The sequence below is a fragment of the Nerophis ophidion genome, linkage group LG14, assembly GCF_033978795.1.
Source record: "Nerophis ophidion isolate RoL-2023_Sa linkage group LG14, RoL_Noph_v1.0, whole genome shotgun sequence".
NCBI classification, from domain to species: Eukaryota; Metazoa; Chordata; class Actinopteri; order Syngnathiformes; family Syngnathidae; genus Nerophis; species Nerophis ophidion.
Genome location: NC_084624.1, coordinates 2898290 through 2919728, shown reverse-complemented (window position 1 = coordinate 2919728; position 21439 = coordinate 2898290). Strand labels below are relative to the sequence as shown.

General features: G+C 43.6%; 1 protein-coding gene across 7 annotated transcripts in view; it reads left to right on the top strand.

Annotated features, from left to right (window-relative positions):
- The window catches only part of LOC133567960 (microtubule cross-linking factor 1), a 128297-nt gene that overhangs the window by 52257 nt on the left and 54601 nt on the right, over nt 1-21439 (top strand). For 6 of the 7 annotated variants that reach the window (XR_009809513.1, XR_009809512.1, XR_009809514.1 and 3 more), the window contains exons 4-6: nt 9333-9386; nt 11070-12428; nt 18786-18914. Coding sequence is in view for 4 of the 7 variants with exons in the window: in XM_061919610.1 (XP_061775594.1) it covers nt 9333-9386; nt 11070-12428; nt 18786-18914 (1542 nt within the window). In the remaining 3 variants the exon portion in view is untranslated. The remainder of the gene's footprint in view (nt 1-9332; nt 9387-11069; nt 12429-18785; nt 18915-21439) is intronic. The other variant, XM_061919612.1, reaches the window with a different exon arrangement.

Sequence of the window (21439 nt, the reverse complement as noted above, 5' to 3'; positions counted from 1 at the left end):
CCAGACGATAGACCCTGTGCTCACTATTATGTTAGATCCACTATGGACTGGACCTCTCACTATTATGTTAGATCCACTATGGACTGGACTCTCACACTATTATGTTAGATCCACAATGGACTGGACTCTCACTATTATGTTAGATCCACAAATGGACTGGACTCTCACACTATTATGTTAGATCCACTATGGACTGGACTCTCACAGTATTATGTTAGATCCACAATGGACTGGACTCTCACTATTATGTTAGATCCACTATGGACTGGACTCTCACTATTATGTTAGATCCACTATGGACTGGACTCTCACTATTATGTTAGATCCACTATGGACTGGACTCTCACTATTATGTTTAGATCCACTATGGACTGGACTCTCACTATTATGTTAGATCCACTATGGACTGGACTCTCACTATTATGTTAGATCCCCTATGAACTGGACTCTCACTATTATGTTAGATCCACTATGGACTGGACTCTCTCACTATTATGTTAGATCCACTATGGACTGGACTCTCACACTATTATGTTAGATCCACTATGGACTGGACTGTTGCTATTATGTTAGATCCACTATGGACTGGACTCACACTATTATGTTAGATCCACTATGGACTGGACTCTCACTATTATGTTAGATCCACTATGGACTGGACTCTCACTATTATGTTAGATCCACTATGGACTGGACTCTCACTATTATGTTAGATCCCCTATGAACTGGACTCTCACTATTATGTTAGATCCACTATGGACTGGACTCTCTCACTATTATGTTAGATCCACTATGGACTGGACTCTCACACTATTATGTTAGATCCACTATGGACTGGACTCTCACTATTATGTTAGATCCACTATGGACTGGACTGTTGCTATTATGTTAGATCCACTATGGACTGGACTGACACTATTATGTTAGATCCACTATGGACTGGACTCTCACTATTATGTTAGATCCACTATAGACTGGACTCTCACACTATTATGTTAGATCCACTATGGACTGGACTCTCACTATTATGTTAGATCCACTATGGACTGGAGTCTCACTATTATGTTGGATCCACTATGGACTGGACTCTCACTATTATGTTAGATCCCCTATGAACTGGACTCTCACTATTATGTTAGATCCACTATGGACTGGACTCTCACTATTATGTTAGATCCACTATGGACTGGACTCTCACTATTATGTTAGATCCCCTATGAACTGGACTCTCACTATTATGTTAGATCCACTATGGACTGGACTCTCTCACTATTATGTTAGATCCACTATGGACTGGACTCTCACACTATTATGTTAGATCCACTATGGACTGGACTCTCACTATTATGTTAGATCCACTATGGACTGGACTGTTGCTATTATGTTAGATCCACTATGGACTGGACTCACACTATTATGTTAGATCCACTATGGACTGGACTCTCGCTATTATGTTAGATCCACTATGGACTGGACTGTTGCTATTATGTTAGATCCACTATGGACTGGATTCTCACACTATTATGTTAGATCCACTATGGACTGGACTCTCACACTATTATGTTAGATCCACTATGGACTGGACTCTCACACTATTATGTTAGATCCACTATGGACTGGACTCTCACACTATTATGTTAGATCCACTATGGACTGGACTCTCACTATTATGTTAGATCCACTATGGACTGGACTCACACTATTATGTTAGATCCACTATGGACTGGACTCTCACTATGATGTTAGATCCACTATGGACTGGACTCTCACTATTATGTTAGATCCACTATGGACTGGACTCTCACTATGATGTTAGATCCACTATGGACTGGACTCTCACTATGATGTTAGATCCACTATGGACTGGACTCTCACTATTATGTTAGATCCACTATGGACTGGACTCACACTATTATGTTAGATCCACTATGGACTGGACTCACACTATTATGTTAGATCCACTATGGACTGGACTCTCAATCCCCTTTTTCTTAGTATTGATCTTAATCATGTGACCCATAGAGTACTCGCTAGTCTTTGATAGATAGTACCTCCGCTCCAAACAGGCTAACCTCCTCCAACCTCCAAGGACAAAGCTACGAACTATGGGAGACTTTGCTTTCTGCTCTGCTGCTCCCAGTCTGTGGAACGCTCTCCCTGACATCCCGAGGGCACCACAGACTGTGGATGCTTTTAAAAAAAGCTTGAAACCCCATCTTTTAAAAAAAGCATTTTTATAGATGTGCATGCTAGCTGTTGGGCTGTTTCTAGTTTTATATTTTATTCATTTTCATTATCTTTTTGTTATTATTATTACTATTTTCTTACACTGTGGCACTTTGAGGTTGTTTGCTCAACGTAAAGTGCTTTTTTACAAATAAAATATATTATTATTATTATATTTAAGAGCAAGAATATAATAGTTTTTATTTTTTTTAAATATCCATCCATTTTCTACCGCTTGTCCCTTTTGGGGGGATGCTGGAGCCTATCCCAGCTGCATGGCCCGAGAGGGCAGCTCGCAGCCAGGAAGGAGGAGGAGCTTGCACGCTAACTTCCCGCCAGACGCCGTCTATCTAATCCAGTGTCTCCCCAGACAAAGATTAGCTGTGTCACCATGGCGAAGAATTAGAGCAGCGATGGTGTTAAGAAGACGGGGCTAAGGGGGCGGGCTTAATCATGTGACCCAGAGAGTACTCACTAGTCTCTGATAGATAGCATGTCTTCCAACGAGGGTTGACCAGGGGTGTTTACAATATGTAGTCAACTGCAGAGAGGCTCTGGCCTGTATTTAAAGTAGGGCGTCTACGTGTTTAATATTAAAAATATATATTTTATTAAGTGGCCCAGCTTGTTTTTCCGTCATGTTGTTGTTCGGTTTGTAAGTGGGTTCTAATACCATCCCGTCAAGCAGCCGGTGTCAGCTTTTGTTCTAACCATGCGTGACTCAGACTGGTAACATGAACTGATTAACGTGGACCCCGACTTAAAAAAATTGAAAAACGTATTGGGGTGTTACCATTTAGTGGTTAATGTTATGGAATATGTACTGTACTGTGCAATCTACTCATTAAAAAGTTTAAATCAATCAATCAAACAAAACCAATGTCCATGACTTAGAACCTTTCCAATGTTTGAGAGATGATACTATATGTAGTAAATACATTTAGGATGTTAAGGTCTTGGTCAAGTGGGGGTGACCTCAGGATGCAGAGACGGGAGACAAGGTGGGATTACAAAAAAGGAAAAAATTGAATTCGACAAAAAGGGATAACTAAGGGCAATGGGGCAGAAACGCACACCATGTAATATGGACAAAAAGGTTCCTCAGAGGTCGGCAGGTGGAAGGGCCAGGGCACACTGAGCAAAGCAAGAGTCCAACACAAGAAATCCTTTTACCTCAGGGGGACTAGGAAATAAACAAACAAGAGGTTAGGGAATTCAGGACAAAGTAGCGAAAACGTACCGGGACTGGTGAAGCAGGTGGATGCAAGAGATGAGTTCGGGAAACAATAACCGGCGAGGCCAAGCTGTCAGTGACGAGCCTAAATACTGCCAGGTTAATTGAGAGCAGGTGTGCCACAGGGTCCGCCCCTTGCCGAGGATGAAAGACTGATAACACAGGTGCAGAAAAGGAGAAGGCAGGATCAAACTAAAACACAACTTAGGGTTTGAATGGAAAAATGTAAAAAAAAAAGATACTTCAGCAGGTTTCAACATTGTCTAATTGCACCCTTTACAAAACCTTTAATATGCTCTCACAAATACTTTTTTAATTGGTTGTGCGATGCAGTTCTAACCTCAAAAAATGGTATTGCAAAACAGCGTTTGCCATTTAGATGAATTAAAATGTATTTAATTGGGGCTTGGCCCCTCAAGACAGGACAATTTTAACATTTAACATCACTTTTAAAAAGAAAAACAAACATTTGGAAAAGAAATATTGTTTGAAAACAGTACGATAGAATTTAGTACACACAATTACAGGAGTTAACATTTACATTGGAGAGTGGATGTTTACAGTATTGACTTTGAGGCTGCTTCTCTATCAAACACCATGAGCAGCTTCTCCATATTTTCATGGATAAACGTCCACCGTTTACATATTATTTTAACATCTATGTTAAGTTAAAGTAGCAATGATTGTCACACACACACTAGGTGTGGTGAAATGTGTCCTCTGCATTTGACCCATCACCTTGTTCACCCCCTGGGAGGTGAGGGGAGCAGTGAGCAGCAGCGGTGGCCACGCCCAGGAATCATTTTTGGTTATTCAACCCCCAAATTCCAACCCTTAATGCTGAGTCCCATTTTTATAGTCTTTGGTATGACTCGGCCGGGGGTTTGAACTCCCGACCTACCGATCTCAGGGCCACGAGGCCACTGAGCAGGTGGTGCAGACCAGCAGTGAGGCGCTTCAACTGCTTCATATGCTCGGTCTTTTTTTTTGATGATTTCTTTCTTTAATACATTTAATATTATCCATTTGTTCTCCTCAGCACTCCTTGCTTTTGTGGGAATTGTCATGTGTTTGTGACCATGTTCTGTTTAGTTATATTCTGTTTTGTTTTTGACTCCATTAGTTCCTGTCATTGTGCACTCTTGTTTGTTTTTGTCACCATGACTACCAATTAGTTTGCCCCTGTCATGTCACGCACCTGGTTCATTTGGACTCATGCACCTGTTAATCACTGCACCCATTTAAGCCTGTAGTCGCCAGGCACATCACCTTCTACTCACCATCGACACACCCTTGTCATCCATGCCGATGATCCATGTTCCTTTCTCGTTCCAAGTAAGTTTTTCGTTATTCATGCCATAGTGCAAATTTTTTGTTTTATGTCCATAGTTTTGCCTTAGTGCAAGTTTTTGTTTCATAGCCAAGTTTTGGACCTCCTCCGAGAGCGCCTTTTGTTCGTACCTTCTGTTTTGTTTGTACCTTTTTTATTTATATAGCGCTTTCTCTCCAGTGACTCAAAGCGCTTTTTACATAGTGAAACCCAATATCTAAGTTATGTTTAAACCAACGTGGGTGGCACTGGGAGCAGGTGGGTCAAGTGTCTTGCCCAAGGACACAACGGCAGTGACTAGGATGGCGGAAGCGGGGATCGAACCTGCAACCTTCAAGTTGCTGGCACGGCCACTCTACCAACCGAGCTATCCCGCCGTTATGAACACAAAACATATTTTATTGAGACTATATATGCAGAAAAATAATGTGAAATACATATAAATGATGACTAAAATGCTAAATCAACATTGAACATAACCTTTACCTTTATTGAAAAGTCTTGCTGGTGAAGAAGAGAATAAGCAGAGAGGAAGGATGGGAGGAAGTGAACCATGTGGACGATACCTCTGTACTTTGCTACGAGTTATTCCAGGAATTCATTAGCTGGTAATACTATCCATCCATCCATTTTCTACCGCTTTGTTCCTTACGGGGAGGCATGGGGCGCTGGAGCCTATCTCGTAAAGAAGATAATGTAACAGTAAACCCATCCATCCATCCACTTTGTACCACTTGTACCTCTCGAGGTCGCGGGATGCTGGAGCCTATCAAACTTTTATGCTCACTGCACTGTCAGCTGAAAAAAATAGATCTTATTCATCTCATTAGGTGAATCACAACTTACTTATCTACTTATTTATGACCACCTTTTTATTCGTTTATTTACTTATTATTTATTCATCCACTGTTTGTGTTACAGATTGAGTACATCAGACCTGGGCCAAATTTAGAGAAAAAACATGTGTCTGTGGGCTGGTATATTTGATTTTTAGGAACACTAATACAAAACCTTACAATAATGTCTGATTGAATGCTAAAAACGTCTTAAAAAAAACAGATTTTTTTTTTTTTTTTTACTAAAGACACACCCAGAATGTACGTGAAAGTAAAGAATGTGGGATTTACAATATTAACTATGAAGGATAAAAGACTGAATATTGACAACATATGAACGTCACTCCCCTTGCGATTGAGTATTGGCCGATGTGGATGTACGTCGAATAATCGGTCGATTCCTACACATATTTTGACATAAACTTGCACCTCACGCGCTTAACTCAGCCCAGGCCTGGGTGATTATTTTGATTCTGGGGGCGGGGGCCCAGATTTAGAGAAAAAAATGTGTCCTGTAGCCGGTATATCTGATTTTTAGGAACATTAATACAAAACCTCACAATAATGTCTGATTGAATGCTTAAAACGAAATGGAATTTTACATTTTATTTACTGAATGAGACACCAAGAATGTACATGACGATAAAGACAATATTGTGACGACCCGGGCGCATGGTGCTCGTTCTCCCAGAAATGCAGACGGGCTTCGGACACAGTGTGCAGGTAGGAAAATTATTTATTACGTAATAAATCAGACAGGACATAGAAAAACGTGCTGATCGCACTTAAGGCAACAAACTAAATGGGCTAGCGTGTGAGCTAGCAAAGTAGCCTAGCGTGGAAACTAGCAGGTATTAAGCAGGAATCAAACGTTTTCATCTGTAGCATCAAGCAAATTAGGAAGCAAGACCGAGTGAGGTCAGGACAAAGACTAAATAGCCCTCTGATTAGTACCTGGACAACAGGTGAGTGTCTCAAACACTAACCAGACGCAGCTGAGAGCAATCTGCAGTCGGGGCAACAGAAACAAACAAACTCAGAGGTGCATAAACAGGAACTAAACAGAGTCCAACACTAACAGAAAAACACACGTGACCCGAAAAACCCAAATAGACTATGATCCGCCCAGCGGATCATAACAAATATTAACTATGAATGTTAAAACACTGAATATTGACAACATTTGAATGTCCTACCCCTTCTTGATCAACATATTATACAATCAAGCAAAACGAAAATGCAACAAACATATATGAACGCGAAGGGTAAAAAAAAAACACCTACAATCTGATACATCACTAAGCTTTACAACTTTGTTGTAAAAAAATCTCCTTTCAAGTCTGTCCCTGTCACCTGCTGTGGTTTAGATGACCACAGTAACTCATTAGATTACTATCTTAACTAGCATATCATGCAAAAGTGCAGATTCCAACCAGTGAAATATTTTGTATCGTTCAAGACTTCTGGTAATTAGAAAACATGAGTACACATCATAATGGCAGCTACACTTTCCGTCTTAAAGATCTAAAAAAAAAGGATTTGGGAATGTCCGGCAGGCCGGGTTGAAAAGCTTAAAGAGCCACATTGAAAAGCTTAAAGGGCCACATTAATTTGCCCGGGTTTGGAGTACATACAAATGTCTTGAAAACAATGGAAAGGGGTAAGAATACATAAGCTCTGCGTCTACCTTTTAGACTCCCTTTAGTTCTTGTTGTTGTGCACCCTTGAGTTTGTTTAGTTACCTTCGCTACTTATTATTTTCACCTGCCTCTGATTGGTGTTAGGGGACACTTACCTGTGCCCCGAGCACTAATCAGAGGCATTATTTAAGCCGGCCTGGCTTCGTTCTTTGCTTATGCTCCAGTTACGGGAGTATTCCTTGTCTTTTAACCTGTGCTAAGTGTTAGCGTTTGCTTCAAGTGCGATCGGCACATTTTTCCTCTGGCTTGTTTTAAATGTTTGGTACTGGTTTGAGTTCTACAAATAAATCATGTTCCTACCTGCACGTCCTGTCCGGAGTGGTCTGTTTGCATCCCGGAGGAACAAACCTCACAGTAAGCTGCGACCCCGAGCCCGCAACACTACCTACTACTTTTCGGACATGGTGTAATGAGAAATGGGAAATATGTGATGCATCATGTTCTAATTGGAATTGTAAACTAATACCATAACCGAAGCTGACTGCATGTGTATTGAACTGTATTTAATATACATTAAATACTATGAATAAGTATAATATGACCTGTTTTAAAAAACAACTTAAAAAAAATGAAATAGCACAAAAATAAAAGAAAACAAAAACCTTTTACCTAAAAGTTGTTTTGTTTTTCTGCATCGCAAACACAGAAATTTAAGTAAGATTAAATTATCTCAAATAAGGGTGATATTTGCTTATTTTCTTTCTGATAAGATAATTATTCTCATTAAGCAGATTTTATTTTAGAATGTGTAGAGGGGGGCAGCAAGGTGGGGGAGAGTTAGTGAGTCTGCCTCACAATACGAAGGTCCTGAGTAGTCCTGGGTTCAATCCCAGGCTCGGGATCTTTCTGTGTGGAGTTTGCATGTTCTCCCCGTGACTGCGTGGGTTCCCTTCGGGTACTCCGGCTTCCTCCCAGCTCCAAAGACATGCACCTGGGGATAAGCCCCTCCCACCTCCAAAGACATGCACCTGGGGATAGGCCCCTCCCACCTCCAAAGACATGCACCTGGGGATAGGTTGATTGGCAACACTAAATTGGCCTTAGTGTGTGAATGTTGTCTATCTGTGTTGGCCCTGCGATGACGTGGCGACTTGTCCAGGGTGTACCCCGCCATCCACCCGATTGTAGCTGAGATAGGCACCAGCGCCCGCCGTGACCCTAAAGGGAATAAGCGGTAGAAAATGGATGGATGGATGGATGGATGTGTAGAGGGGGATGTCGCCAGGCTGACTGCCTGGCAACTGCAGGCTTAAATAGTGATGTGGTGATTGACAACTGGTGCATGAGTCCAAGTGAATCAGGTGCGTGACATGACAGGTGAAAACTAATGGGTTGTCATGGAAACAAAACAGGGAGTGAAAAAACAGGAACCAACCGAGTGCAAAAACCAAACAGAATATAGCCAAACTAAACATGATCACTAAGACATGACATTAGCTAATTTTACTTGTTTTGGAAAGTCTTGAAAAGCCACATTTTCTTGTTCTATTGGCAGATAATTTTGCTTAGTTCAAGTAAAATACCCCTCATTTTTGTATTTTTTTCCTGTAATTTTTGAACTCTGAATTTTTGCAGTGTGCAGTTTCTAGTAACTTCAATTCATCATAATAATTCAGTACACAATAGAAGCTTGAAATAACTGTTCTAATTATGTTCCTCCTTACTTCCCGTTCATGTTGTGTTGTTTGCTCCAGACTTTATTTGACATTGTTATCCAGCTATGATGACTCAGATCATCATCATCATCATCATCATCATCATGATTTGCAGTCTTAAATACATGAAATGCTTCTTCCATCATCAAACTTTGACCTGATGGCGGAAATGTTTACATTATGTAAGAACCCCATCAAGGATTAATTCTCTCCTGCCGTCCCACTGATGTCTCCCTTTATGGGATTATTGATGGTAATCTTTGGCATACTTCCTCTCCTGAGCAGATCTTTATGTTCTCTCGCTTCAGTTTGTTAAAAAGTGTCCTAATTATTTGCTTTGGTCACTTACAGACTGCACCAAAGCGACGAGGGCTCTCCTTTAAGGACAAGAAATCCACGAACCAGGTAGATGATCGTTTTTATGAAAGTCATATTACAAACCCCGTTTCCATATGAGTTGGGAAATGGTGTTAGATGTAAATATAAACAGAATACAATGATTTGCAAATCCTTTTCAAGCCATATTCAGTTGAATATGCTACAAAGACAACATATTTGATGTTCAAACTCATAAAAAAATTTTTTTTTGCAGATAATCATTAACTTTAGAATTTGATGCCAGCAACACGTGACAAAGTAGTTGGGAAAGGTTGAAATAAATACTGATAAGGTTGAGGAATGCTCATCAAACACTTATTTGGAACATCCCACAGGTGTGCAGGCTAATTGGGAACAGGTGGGTGCCATGGTTGGCTATAAAAACAGCTTCCCAAAAAATGCTCAGTCTTTCACAAGAAAGGATGGGGCGAGGTACACCCCTTTGTCCACAACTGTGTGAGCAAATAGTCAAACAGTTTAAGGACAACCTTTCTCAAAGTGCAATTGCAAGAAATTTAGGGATTTCAACATCTACGCTCCATAATATCATCAAAAGGTTCAGAGAATCTGGAGAAATCACTCCATGTAAGCAGCATGGCCGGAAACCAACATTGAATGACCGTGACCTTCCATCCCTCAGACGGCACTGTATAAAAAACCGACATCAATCTCTAAAGGATATCACCACATGGGCTCAGGAACACTTCAGAAAACCACTGTCACTCAATACAGTTTGTCGCTACATCTGTAAGTGCAAGTTAAAGCTCTACTATGCAAAGCGAAAGCCATTTATCAACAACATCCAGAAACGCCGCTGGCTTCTCTGGGCCCGAGATCATCTAAGATGGACTGATGCAAAGTGGAAAAGTGTTTCTGTGGTCTGACAAGTCCACATTTCAAATTGTTTTTGGAAATATTCGACATTGTGTCATTCGGACCAAAGGGGAAGCGAACCTTCCAGACTGTTATCGACGCAAAGTTGAAAAGCCAGCATGTGTGATGGTATGGGGGTGCATTAGTGGCCAAGGCATGGGTAACTTACACATCTGTGAAGGCACCATTAATGCTGAAAGGTACATACAGCTTTTGGAACAACATATGCTGCCATCTCAGTGCCGTCTTTTTCATGGACACCCCTGCTTATTTCAGCTAGACAATGCCAAACCACATTCAGCACGTGTTACAACAGTGTGGCTTTCTTAAAAAAAGAGTGCGGGTACTTTCCTGGCCCGCCTGCAGTCCAGACCTGTCTCCCATGGAAAATGTGTGGTGCATTATGAAGCGTAAAATACGACAGTGGAGACCCCGGACTGTTGAAGGACTGAAGCTCTACATAAAACAAGAATGGGAAAGAATTCCACTTTCAAAGCTTCAACAATTATTTTCCTCAGTTCCCAAACATTTATTGAGTGTTGTTAAAAGAAAAGGTGATGTAACACAGTGGTGAACATGCCCTTTCCCAACTACTTTGGCACGTGTTGCAGCCAGGAAATTTTTAATTAATTGTTATTTGCAAAAAAAACAAAGTTTATGAGTTTGAACATCAAATATGTTGTCTTTGTAGCATATTCAACTGAATATGGGTCGAAAATGATTTGCAAATCATTGTATTCTGTTTATATTTACATCTAACACAATTTCCCAACTCATATGGAAACGGGGTTTGTATTAGGACTTTAGTAACAGAGTATTTCTGTTTCTGTCCACTAGGAAGACAGTGCTGACCTCAGGTGTCAGCTCCAGTTCTCCAAAGAAGAATCGAGCCTGATGCGTAAAAAGATGGCCAAGCTGGGCCGGGAGAAGGATGAACTGGAGCAAGAGCTGCAGAAGTACAAGTCGGTTTACGGCGACGTGGACAGTCCGCTCCCTCTGGTCGAGTGCTCCAGCGGCGGCCCTCACTCCACGCGGGAGGCCGAGCTGCGACTGCGCCTCAAACTGGTGGAAGAAGAGGCCAACATCCTGGGGAGGAAGATCGTGGAGCTGGAGGTGGAGAACCGCAGCCTGCGTGCCGAGAACGAGGACATCCGCTGCCAGTACGAGCGGGACTGCTTCGGCCGGGAGCCCTTCTCCAGCATGCCTTCGTCGCCCTACGGCGGCGACGTGCTGGAGTCTGCCGGCGAGCTCCGACGCCACCTCCAGTTTGTGGAGGAGGAAGCAGAGCTGCTGCGTCGCTCCATCGCTGAGATCGAGGACCACAACAGGCAGCTCACCTCCGAGCTCAACCGCTTCAAGTTCGGGCCGAACAGCGGATCAGCCGGCGAGGATGGCAGTGATGGAGGACTCTTCAAAACTGGCAATGGCTCCAACGGAGGGATGATGATGGAAGAGCTGAAATCCGCCAGGATGCAGATCAACGAGCTGAGTGGAAAGGTGATGAAGCTGCAGTATGAGAACCGGGTCCTTCTGTCCAACGTCCAGCGCTGTGACCTGGCAGCACACCTGGTCCTGAGAACCGCCAGCCCTCGGGACAGCGACGTCGACAGCGACGCAGGACGTCGCGAATCCGCCGAAGAAGAGGAAGCAGGACGCCTCCTTCTCCTCCAACCAAAGAGAGAAGGCCCCATAGGAGGGGAGAGCGACTCTGAAGACCTCTTTGAGAAAACCACCACCAACACCACCTCAGGGTTTGGAAGTGTCCCACCTTCTGACGGCATTGAGCTCAGTGCCACACAACTGGCCAACCGCCCCAGAGAAGAGCGGGAGTCCTTCGCGAACGTGAAGCGGGAAGCTGACAGACTTGGGAAGTCTGTGGACCGCCTGATTACCGACACAGACAGTCTGATCCTGGACGGCGAGCTTGTAGTGACGACGGGGGAAAGTCCGCACAGGGGAGCTGCGGACCCCCAAGTCCTGGACACAATTAACACGCGGATGAAGGCTTTCCGCACCGAGCTGCACATCTTTGTGGAGAAGCTGGAACACGTCGGGGAAGGACTTCGGGAAAGGACGGATGACCTCTCCCCGATGCCGAACCTGACCGAGTCCAGCAGCTTCCTGTCCACCGTCACCTCCATGTCTCGAGATTCTCCCATCGGCACTTTCGGGAGAGACCTGGTGACGGACTTCCAGGTAATTTTATCATGTGACCTAAAGCTTCTTTAATGTGCAAACCTTGGTAGACCCTTAAAGTCCTGAATAAGTGAGATCTCAGCGCTTTTCTGTGGTTTGGATTCCTCGTTAACTCGGGTTATAAGGTGTCATCGGGGACACTGTATCACTTTAGACAGGAAGTTGAACACAGCCCAACTTTCTTAACTGGCATTAAACTAAGACTAAGTCACGTTTTCACCAAGCGGTACAGTTCTGTTCGGTTTAGCAGAGTAGGACTCGGATCCTGATTGTACTTGTGGGACAGACGAGTCCATGTAAATACAGATGAACCTCGATTTACGAACCCCCTCATTATACAGACTTCTCGATATAAGAACCACAGGCTGAATACAAATATGCTTTGTGGTATGAACGTTTCATCGAACCCATTTTGTGCCCGACAGCACATGCATTGTAGGTGGGCTTATCTCTGTCTACTGAGCTGATTGCTACTTTGTGTGCTTTCTTTTACTCTTTTTTTGCAAGTTCAGTTTAAGTCAAAAGACAGCAATTGATAAGCCATGTGTGGTTTGAAACATTTAGGAAGTATCTACAGCGTTGTCAACACTGCCCAATCAATCAATCAATGTTTATTTATGTAGCCCTAAATCACAAGTGTCTCAAAGGGCTGCACAAGCCACAACGACATCCTCGGTTCAGAGACCACATCCCAGAGTCCACTCCCTCTTCATCAAATACTTTGTTATTTCAAACAGTGAGTGCACCACAGGACTAGTGACAGTGTGTGAGGCGGACAGTTCAGATAGTTGTTGTTGTTTTGGCTTTGGGATCAAATAGAAAGTTAGTCCTGTATAGCGCTTTATATTGACTTCAAAATGTACAAACTTTTGCTAAAATATTGACTTTTGACAAGGCTGAAACCTTAAAGAGGAACTGCACTTTTTGTTGGAATTTTGCCTATCGTTCACAATCATTATGAAAGACATGACGACAAGGGAATTTTTTAAAATATGCATTCTAAATATTAATAAACGTAAATAAAAGTCCGGGCTTCACGGTGGAAGAGGGGTTAGTGCGTCTGCCTCACAATACGAAGGTCCTGCAGTCCTGGGTTCAATCCCAGGCTCGGGATCTTTCTGTGTGGAGTTTGCATGTTCTCCCCGTGACTGCGTGGGTTCCCTCCGGGTACTCCGGCTTCCTCCCACCTCCAAAGACATGCAGCTGGGGATAGGCCCCTCCCACCTCCAAAGACATGCACCTGGGGATAGGCCCCTCCCACCTCCAAAGACATGCACCTGGGGATAGGTTGATTGGCAACACTAAATGGTCCCTAGTGTGTGAATGTTGTCTGTCTATCTGTGTTGGCCCTGCGATGAGGTGGCGACTTGTCCAGGGTGTACAACGCCATCTGCCCGATTGTAGCTGAGATAGGCGCCAGCGCCCCCCGCGACCCCGAAAGGGAATAAGCGGTAGAAAATGGAATGATGGATGGAAATAAAAGTCCGCTTACAACAGAGCCAATGGGATCTCCACTATTTCGCCCGTAAAATCCGATAAATAACCGTTCATAAAGCGCCAACAATACTCGATTTACATTTCGTGACTTGAATATTAACCAAGTGTTAGCGACGCTAACACAGACAAACTATTTCTAGCAGTGCTTTGATCACTTCCAAGCATACTTGCCAACCTTCCCGATTTTCCCGGGAGACTCCCGAATTTCAGTGCCCCTCCCGAATATCTCCCGGGCCAACCATTCTCCCGAATTTCTCCAGATTTCTACCTGGACAACAATATTGGGGGCGTGCCTTAAAGGCACTGCCTTTAGTGTCCTCTACATCCTGTCGCCACGTCCGCTTTTCCCCCATATAAACAGCGTGCCGGCCCAGTTATATAGTATATGCGGCTTCTACACATACATAAGCGAATGCAAGGCATACTTGATCAACAGCCATACAGGTCACACTGAGGGTGGCCGTATAAACAACTTTAACACTGTTACAAATCCGCGCTACACTGTGAACCCACACCAAACAAGAATGACAAACACTATTCGGGAGAACATCCGCACCGTAACATAACATAAACACAACAGAACAAATACCCAGAACCCCTTACAGCACTAAATCTTCCGGGACGCTACAATATAAAACCCCTGCTACCACCAAACCCCCCGCCCCACACACACACTTTCAGAGTGTGCTGATGTTTACATCATCCAGTGGGCGGCTGCCCCTCGCTTCCTTGCTCCCTGTAAGTTAATTCCAGACCAGGGGTCGGCAACCTTTACCACTCAAAGAGCCAATTAGACCCGTTCCACAAAAAAGAGAAGACGATGGGAGCCGCGACCATTCTTGCAAATATCTGCTGATTGATGGTCACCCAGATAACGATAAGGTCGCACTATGAAGCCATTGCCTTTGACGCCTTCTACAACATGAACAATCAGCTTGCCAGACCAGTAACATGTTGTATGTGGCTTCCGCAGATACACGTTTACGACTGCAATGCATACTTTTTCAACAGCCATACAGGTCACACTGATGGTTGTGATACAAACAACTTTAACACTCTTACTAATATGCGCCACACTGTGAACCCACACCAAACAAGAATGACTAACACATTTTGGGAGAAAATCCTCACAGTAACACATTAGAAACGCAACATAACAATTACCCAGAATCCCATGCATCCATGACTTTTCCAGGCTATATTATACACCCCGCTAGTACTGGCGTTGTGACTACCACTCAAATTATGCAACATTTTCCAGATAAAACATTTTAAAGTGAAATATTTAAAATAATTGGAGCGTTGAATAGGTCAATAATTCATTACATTGATTTATTTTTTTGGAGTAATGGCAAAAAAAGAAAAATAATGATAGACAAAAGAAAAAAAACAGCCTGCATGTCAACATTGCAACTTGTTCTAGTTAGATTTCACCTCGTTCCACTTTTTTTTAAAATGTTTATTCATTTTTGCAATAGCATTTCCAGAATGTGTGGTGGGCCGGTAAACAATTAGCTGTGGGCCGCTAATGGCCCCCGGGCCACACTTTGGACACCCCTGGTGTATATAAAACCCTACTGTAGGTAGTTGGATGTTTTTTTCGGGGCTCTAAAGGCAGAATAGAGCGGCTCCATTGTAAGCGGAATTTTAATTGCATCTATTTAATATTTAGAATGCATTTTAAAAAATCCATCCATCGACATATCTTTCATAATCATTGCGAACGATAGGCAAAAATTCCCCAAAAAGTGCAGTTTCCCCTTTAATTTCCATGTTTACATTGTTTACTTTATATACATTTGTTTCACTATACACACTTTTCTATTCATGAACCTTGTTCCAGAACCCATTACGTTTGTAAATCGAGGTTCCGCTGTCATATCAGTAGTATTGTAATGCTAATAATGGACAACACCAATAAATGTCCAAAACGTGACTTACCGCATTTCCTTGAATTGCCGCCGGGGATATAGTGTGCGCCTGCCTAGAATTACTGCCGGGTCAAACTCGTTTCACAAAATATTGTTTTTATTAGTGCATGTCTAGAATTTCCGCCGGGTCAAACTCGTTTCGCAAAACAATTAGCATACGTCTAGAATTTCCGCCGGGTCAAACTCGTCACGTCACGAGTGACATTTCACCTGTCATCATTTTCAAAATGGAGGAGGCGGATTTCAATCATTTGAAATCGCATAAAAGGAAGAAGATAAAGAGCTACTCAGTAGGAATTTAAGGTCCAAGCTATTGAATATGCTAAAAAGAACAGTAAGCAGCTATGTTTTATCAATATACCGTAGCTGCGTGTGTCAAATATGAGTCATTAAATGACTCCCGCCTCCTGGTGGTAGAGGGCGCTAGTGATCCTTCTTGCGACTACTCAGCTGCAGAAGAAGTGACAACAAGCAGCAAGAGTGAGCAGCGATCCTTTATTTTTTCCTCTCGCTTGCACTTTTAACATGGAGGATTACATATCTAAAATAAAACAGTTTTCAAAACTGGACTTTCAATGGAAGCAGGAGGTAATAAAGGAAGATCTCCATCGAGACAGAGAGACTTTTAAAACTGAAGAAAGATAAGGAAGACTTCTATAAACAAGTTATCGATGCTTTTGATCAGAAGGAGCTGTGCATGGACTTCATTTATAAGTAAAGGTAAGACCATAGTAACGTTTTTTTTATTAAATGTGCTTTTCATGATGGTATCCTTACATCACACTCAAATTTATAAGCGCAGGCCTAAATTTACCACATGCCTTTGGTAAGCGCTGGAGTGAGAAGAGGTTTTAAATTAATTAGCGCCCCGGCGGGAATTCAAGGAAATACGGTACTCTCTTCATCAGAACTCTTAAAGAGTTTCTCCTGTCGCGTAATCAGTTGGGACATGCGAGTGATCTTTCCCCGCAACGTGTCGGGCTTCCTCCGTCACACACTCGGACGTAAGCGCCGTAAAAAAAAGCACCGTGGCGAGCAGAACCATACTGTCCTGACTTGGTGGGAATTGGCCCGGTTGGCTTCAGACTTCAGCAGAGTCGTGTTCAAAGTGACGTTTGTTTGGGAACCACCCAGCTCTACCACCACCCACGCCGCCCTTTGCCCCCTTACCGACCATCACTTCCCGCCACCGCCGCCACATTGCCATCTACATCTCCATGCCGCTTGCAGAGCGCCACCTTGCTTTTGCCACCTGCAGACACACCCAGTAACATTAGCTCCTCCCACTTGGCCCCCCGACGCCAGCTTCTCTTGTCGCGACTGCATGATGGATGGCTTGGCTGTTAAGTTTGTATGTTGCCAAGGAGACCAACGTCACAATCCAAAAAGCAGATTTGCATGATGAAGGCAATGTCTGCAAGCTCAGTGAGGATTCCAGAACGTTCTCCACCTTGGCCTCAAAGGGAAGCTACCTTCATTCCCTGCCGACTGCTGCCTTCTCCTCCTCTTCTTCCTGCAGGCCCCGGTGGAGCTGGGTGGACAACGTGTAAGGCCTTCAGTCGTCCAGTAGAGGGATAAGACCTCCTCCAAGCTCTAAAATTGAATAAAAATAAAATAATGAAAATAATCGTGGAGGTGATCTGTACTGTATGTCAGTAGGACACTTCCTGGTTCAAAGAGGATGATGTATGGCGAAGGAAGTGTACCATTTTTGATTCTGAAGGGGGGAAGCAGTTCTCAACCGGCAAAATGAGAAAACCAATACGATTTTTGCATTTTGATGTGTCAGGTTCAAACACTGATGACATCTATTAAACAAGACAAGAAGCAAGGAATTAAACAGACATGATTAAATTTGGCTCAATTGAGGAGAGACGTCTGGACTGTACTCTTTGTACAGTCTCACCACGCTCTGGCGAAAGATTGTAATCTTTTATTTGGACTTTCCCTGATTACATGGCAACAGCTGTTTTTATAGGCACGGGGGTCGTAAACAGCCATCGCCTTTGATTAAAACGGTCGTAAAACAGTTCGAAGAAGCGGTGCCTGGAGGGGAGTCTGGTCCTTCTTCCTCTTCACTTTATAGATCTCAGGTCCAGACAATATCTTTCTGTTGATTACAATACACGAAAGAAACAGAACACCTTCATGTTGCTTCCCAATTATTGGATGCAATTATTCTAACATGATGAAGTTTGATTAAGAAGTGAAGTGTTGCTGATTGTTATAAGACGGTAGAACTGGTTTGAACTGTTAATTACGTTAATGATTGCGGCACTGGTCCGGATTGACAACTGACCCAAAATCTTGCGGAATTGGAAGCCAACTTTCCGGGTGCAACTGCTGACTTTTTTCTCGACCACAGTTTAGCTCGCTAGCTGTCGCTCTGCACCTTTTTTTGCCATGGTTATCGCTCAGCTGGTTTGCTTTGGACTCATGTGTCCGTCATCGCATGCGCTTCATAACAAGTCTTTTGCATTCTTTCTCCCCTCACCCCCAATCCCCCACCCACCCTCACCCCCGTGTTCCCCACCTCCTGACACTTTTTGCACAGATGTTTCAGCCCGTCATTTTTTTCATCCTCATTCTGGTTGTCTTCTCGTCTCTGTCGTACGCCGTCATCTTTAAGTTGGTCTTCCTCTTTGCACTCTTCTTTCTGCTCTAGTTTTTGTTGTTTTCCAGAAAATATTTGTAGTTGTTTCAACGTCCGTCCGTCCGCCACCAAACCACCAAACCACCCTCCACCTGCTTGTATTCATCGCCCATTCACAATCTTGTCTTTTTTTGTTCTTTTTTTCCTGCTCGCGTTCTTTCTTTCTTACCCGGTATGTTGTCCTCTTGTCCCGTTTGTCCACCAAACCATTTTGTCCTCCTGTCAAAACCACATCCCCTCTTTCACCCCCCCGCCCCCACACCCCCTCACTCACAGTCCGGTCAGAGGGATGAGCTGGAGTGGCGTGTAGGACAGAAGCGAGGCGTGGAGCCCCACAGCCAGGGTGGGAGCAGGGGAGCAGCAAGACTCAATAGGTACCAGGGGCCCCTGGTTTTAAGAGCAGAGGTCAGTGCCCACCTCCCTTCTATTCCCCTTTTGCAACCCCTTCTACTTACAAGTGCAACTACAAAGTTCTTCATTTCTTATCAGTTGACATTTGGTTTATGTGTACACTTTTTTTAAATTGAAGATTTATTTAGGATTTTCATTTTTTACAACACATATACAGAAGTTTACATTGAAATGTTGGCAGTGCAAATGTCCACAAAGCACCACAAACAACAGGGGGAAGGAGACAACAAGAGGACACATTTCAATTGTCATAACGTGGACTTTGGGGTGTTTATTTTCCCCGAGATGCAAGTAAAGTTGGAGTGGACATGGCGTGAAGGTAAAGACATCATTTATTTTAACACTAACAAAATGAACAAACAAAAGGTGCGCACAAGGCGGAAGAACAAACTTGGCTTTGAAAACTATAAACTAGCACTTGGGCATGAAAACTCTGACATGAAAATGGACAAAACTCACTCAGCATGGTGGCACTATGGTAGCAGAAGTCCAACAGCGTTAAACAGGGGTAACAGAGTTGATTTCGCCAGGCCAACCAACAGAAAAAGACAGGCTTAAATAAAAATGACATGATTAACACAGGTGCGTGTGACCAAATGAGCAACAGGTGAAACTAAAGGGTGACCATGGAAACAAAACAAGGGAGTGAAAAAAAACAGGAACTTCCATTCATCCTTTTTCTACCGCTTATTCCCTTTGGGGTCACAGGGGGGGTGCTGGTGCCTATCTCAGTTACAATCGAGCGGAAGTAGGAGTACACCCTGGACAAGTCGCCACCTCATCTCAGGGCCAACACAGATAGACAGACAACATTCACACACTAGGGACCATTTAGTGTTGCCAATCAACCTATCCCCAGGTGCATTTCTTTGGAGGTGGGAGGGGCCTATCCCCAGGTGCATGTCTTTGGAGGTGGGAGGGGCCTATCCCCAGGTGCATGTCTTTGGAGGTGGGAGGGGCCTATCCCCAGGTGCATGTCTTTGGAGGTGGGAGGGGCCTATCCCCAGGTGCATGTCTTTGGAAGTGGGAGGAAGCCGGAGTACCCGGAGGGAACCCACGCAGTCACGGGGAGAACATGCGAACTCCACACAGAAAGATCCCGAGCCCGGGACTGAACCCCAGACTACTCAGGACCTTCGTATTGTGAGGCAGACGCACTAACCCCTCTTCCACCTTGAAGCCCCCAACAGAAAAAGACAGGCTTAAATAACAGTGACATGATTAACACAGGTGCGTGTGTAACCACGGAAACAAAACAAGAGAGTGAAAAAAAACCAGGAACTTAAAGAGTCCAAAGGTCAACGGAACATAGCCAAACAAGACATGATCAAAAGACATGACATCAATAAGACTAATCTTAACAATTAGTGGAGAAAAAAAAAGTATATAATGTATATCATCATTTGATATGTACTTTTTAGCCACCCATCCAAATGAGAATCAGGTGCCCTAATCACTAAAATCAAGCACTTAGGCAGGTGGAGACTGTTTCTACAAACATTTGTGAAAGAATGGGCCGCTTTCAGTGATTTCCAGCGTGGAACTGTCATAGGATGCCACCTGTGCGACAAATCCTGTCGGGAAATTTCCTCGCTCCTAAATATTCCAAAGTCAAGCCACTCTACCAACCGGTATTGCTCGGTTGGTAGAGTTGCCGTGTGGGTAAAGTGTCTTGCCCAAGGACACAACGGCAGTGACTAGGATGGCTTAAGCGGGGATCGGACCTGGAACCCTCAAGTTGCTGGCACGGCCGCTTTACCAACCGAGCTATGCCGAGAAAAGTGAAGAGTTTGGGAACAACAGCAAGTCAGCCACCAAGTCAGTTGCTACAGAGCTCCAAACTTCATGTGACCTTCCAATTAGCCCACGTACAGCACGCAGAGAACTTCATGGATTGGGTTTCCATGGCGGGCCTGCGATGAGGTGGCGACTTGTCCAGGGTGTACGCCGACTTCCACCCGAATGCAGCTGAGATAGGCTCCTGCAACCCCCGCTACCTCAAAAGGGACAAGCGGTAGGAAATGGATGGATGGATGCTCTTTCTGCGGATGCTGATAGGAAAAAAATCAATAGTCATGGTGATGAATTTATTAGTTTCTAATATGCTTTACAAAGTTACTCCAAAGAGTTTTAAAGTCTATCCAAAAAGGTGTAGGAGAAATGACTGATAGTCGGATTAAAAGTCACCATTTTGTAGTAAGAGAGAAAAATAAAGAATTAGAAAAATAGATCAATGATTTCAAAAGAAAGTCAAGCTTAGAGTCCTTTTCAGTGCTAATTTTAGTATTTCCTTGAATTGCCGCCGGACATATAGTATGTGCCTGCCTTCAATTACTGCCTGGTCGAACTCGCTTGGCAAAATAATTACTGCATGCTTAGTATTACCGTCTCATCAAACTGGTGACATCACGAGTGACACCTCACCTGTCATCATTTTCAAAATGGAGGAGGCTGATTTCAATCATTTGAATTTAAGGGCCAAGCTATTGAATACTAAAAAGAACAGTAAGCAGCTATGT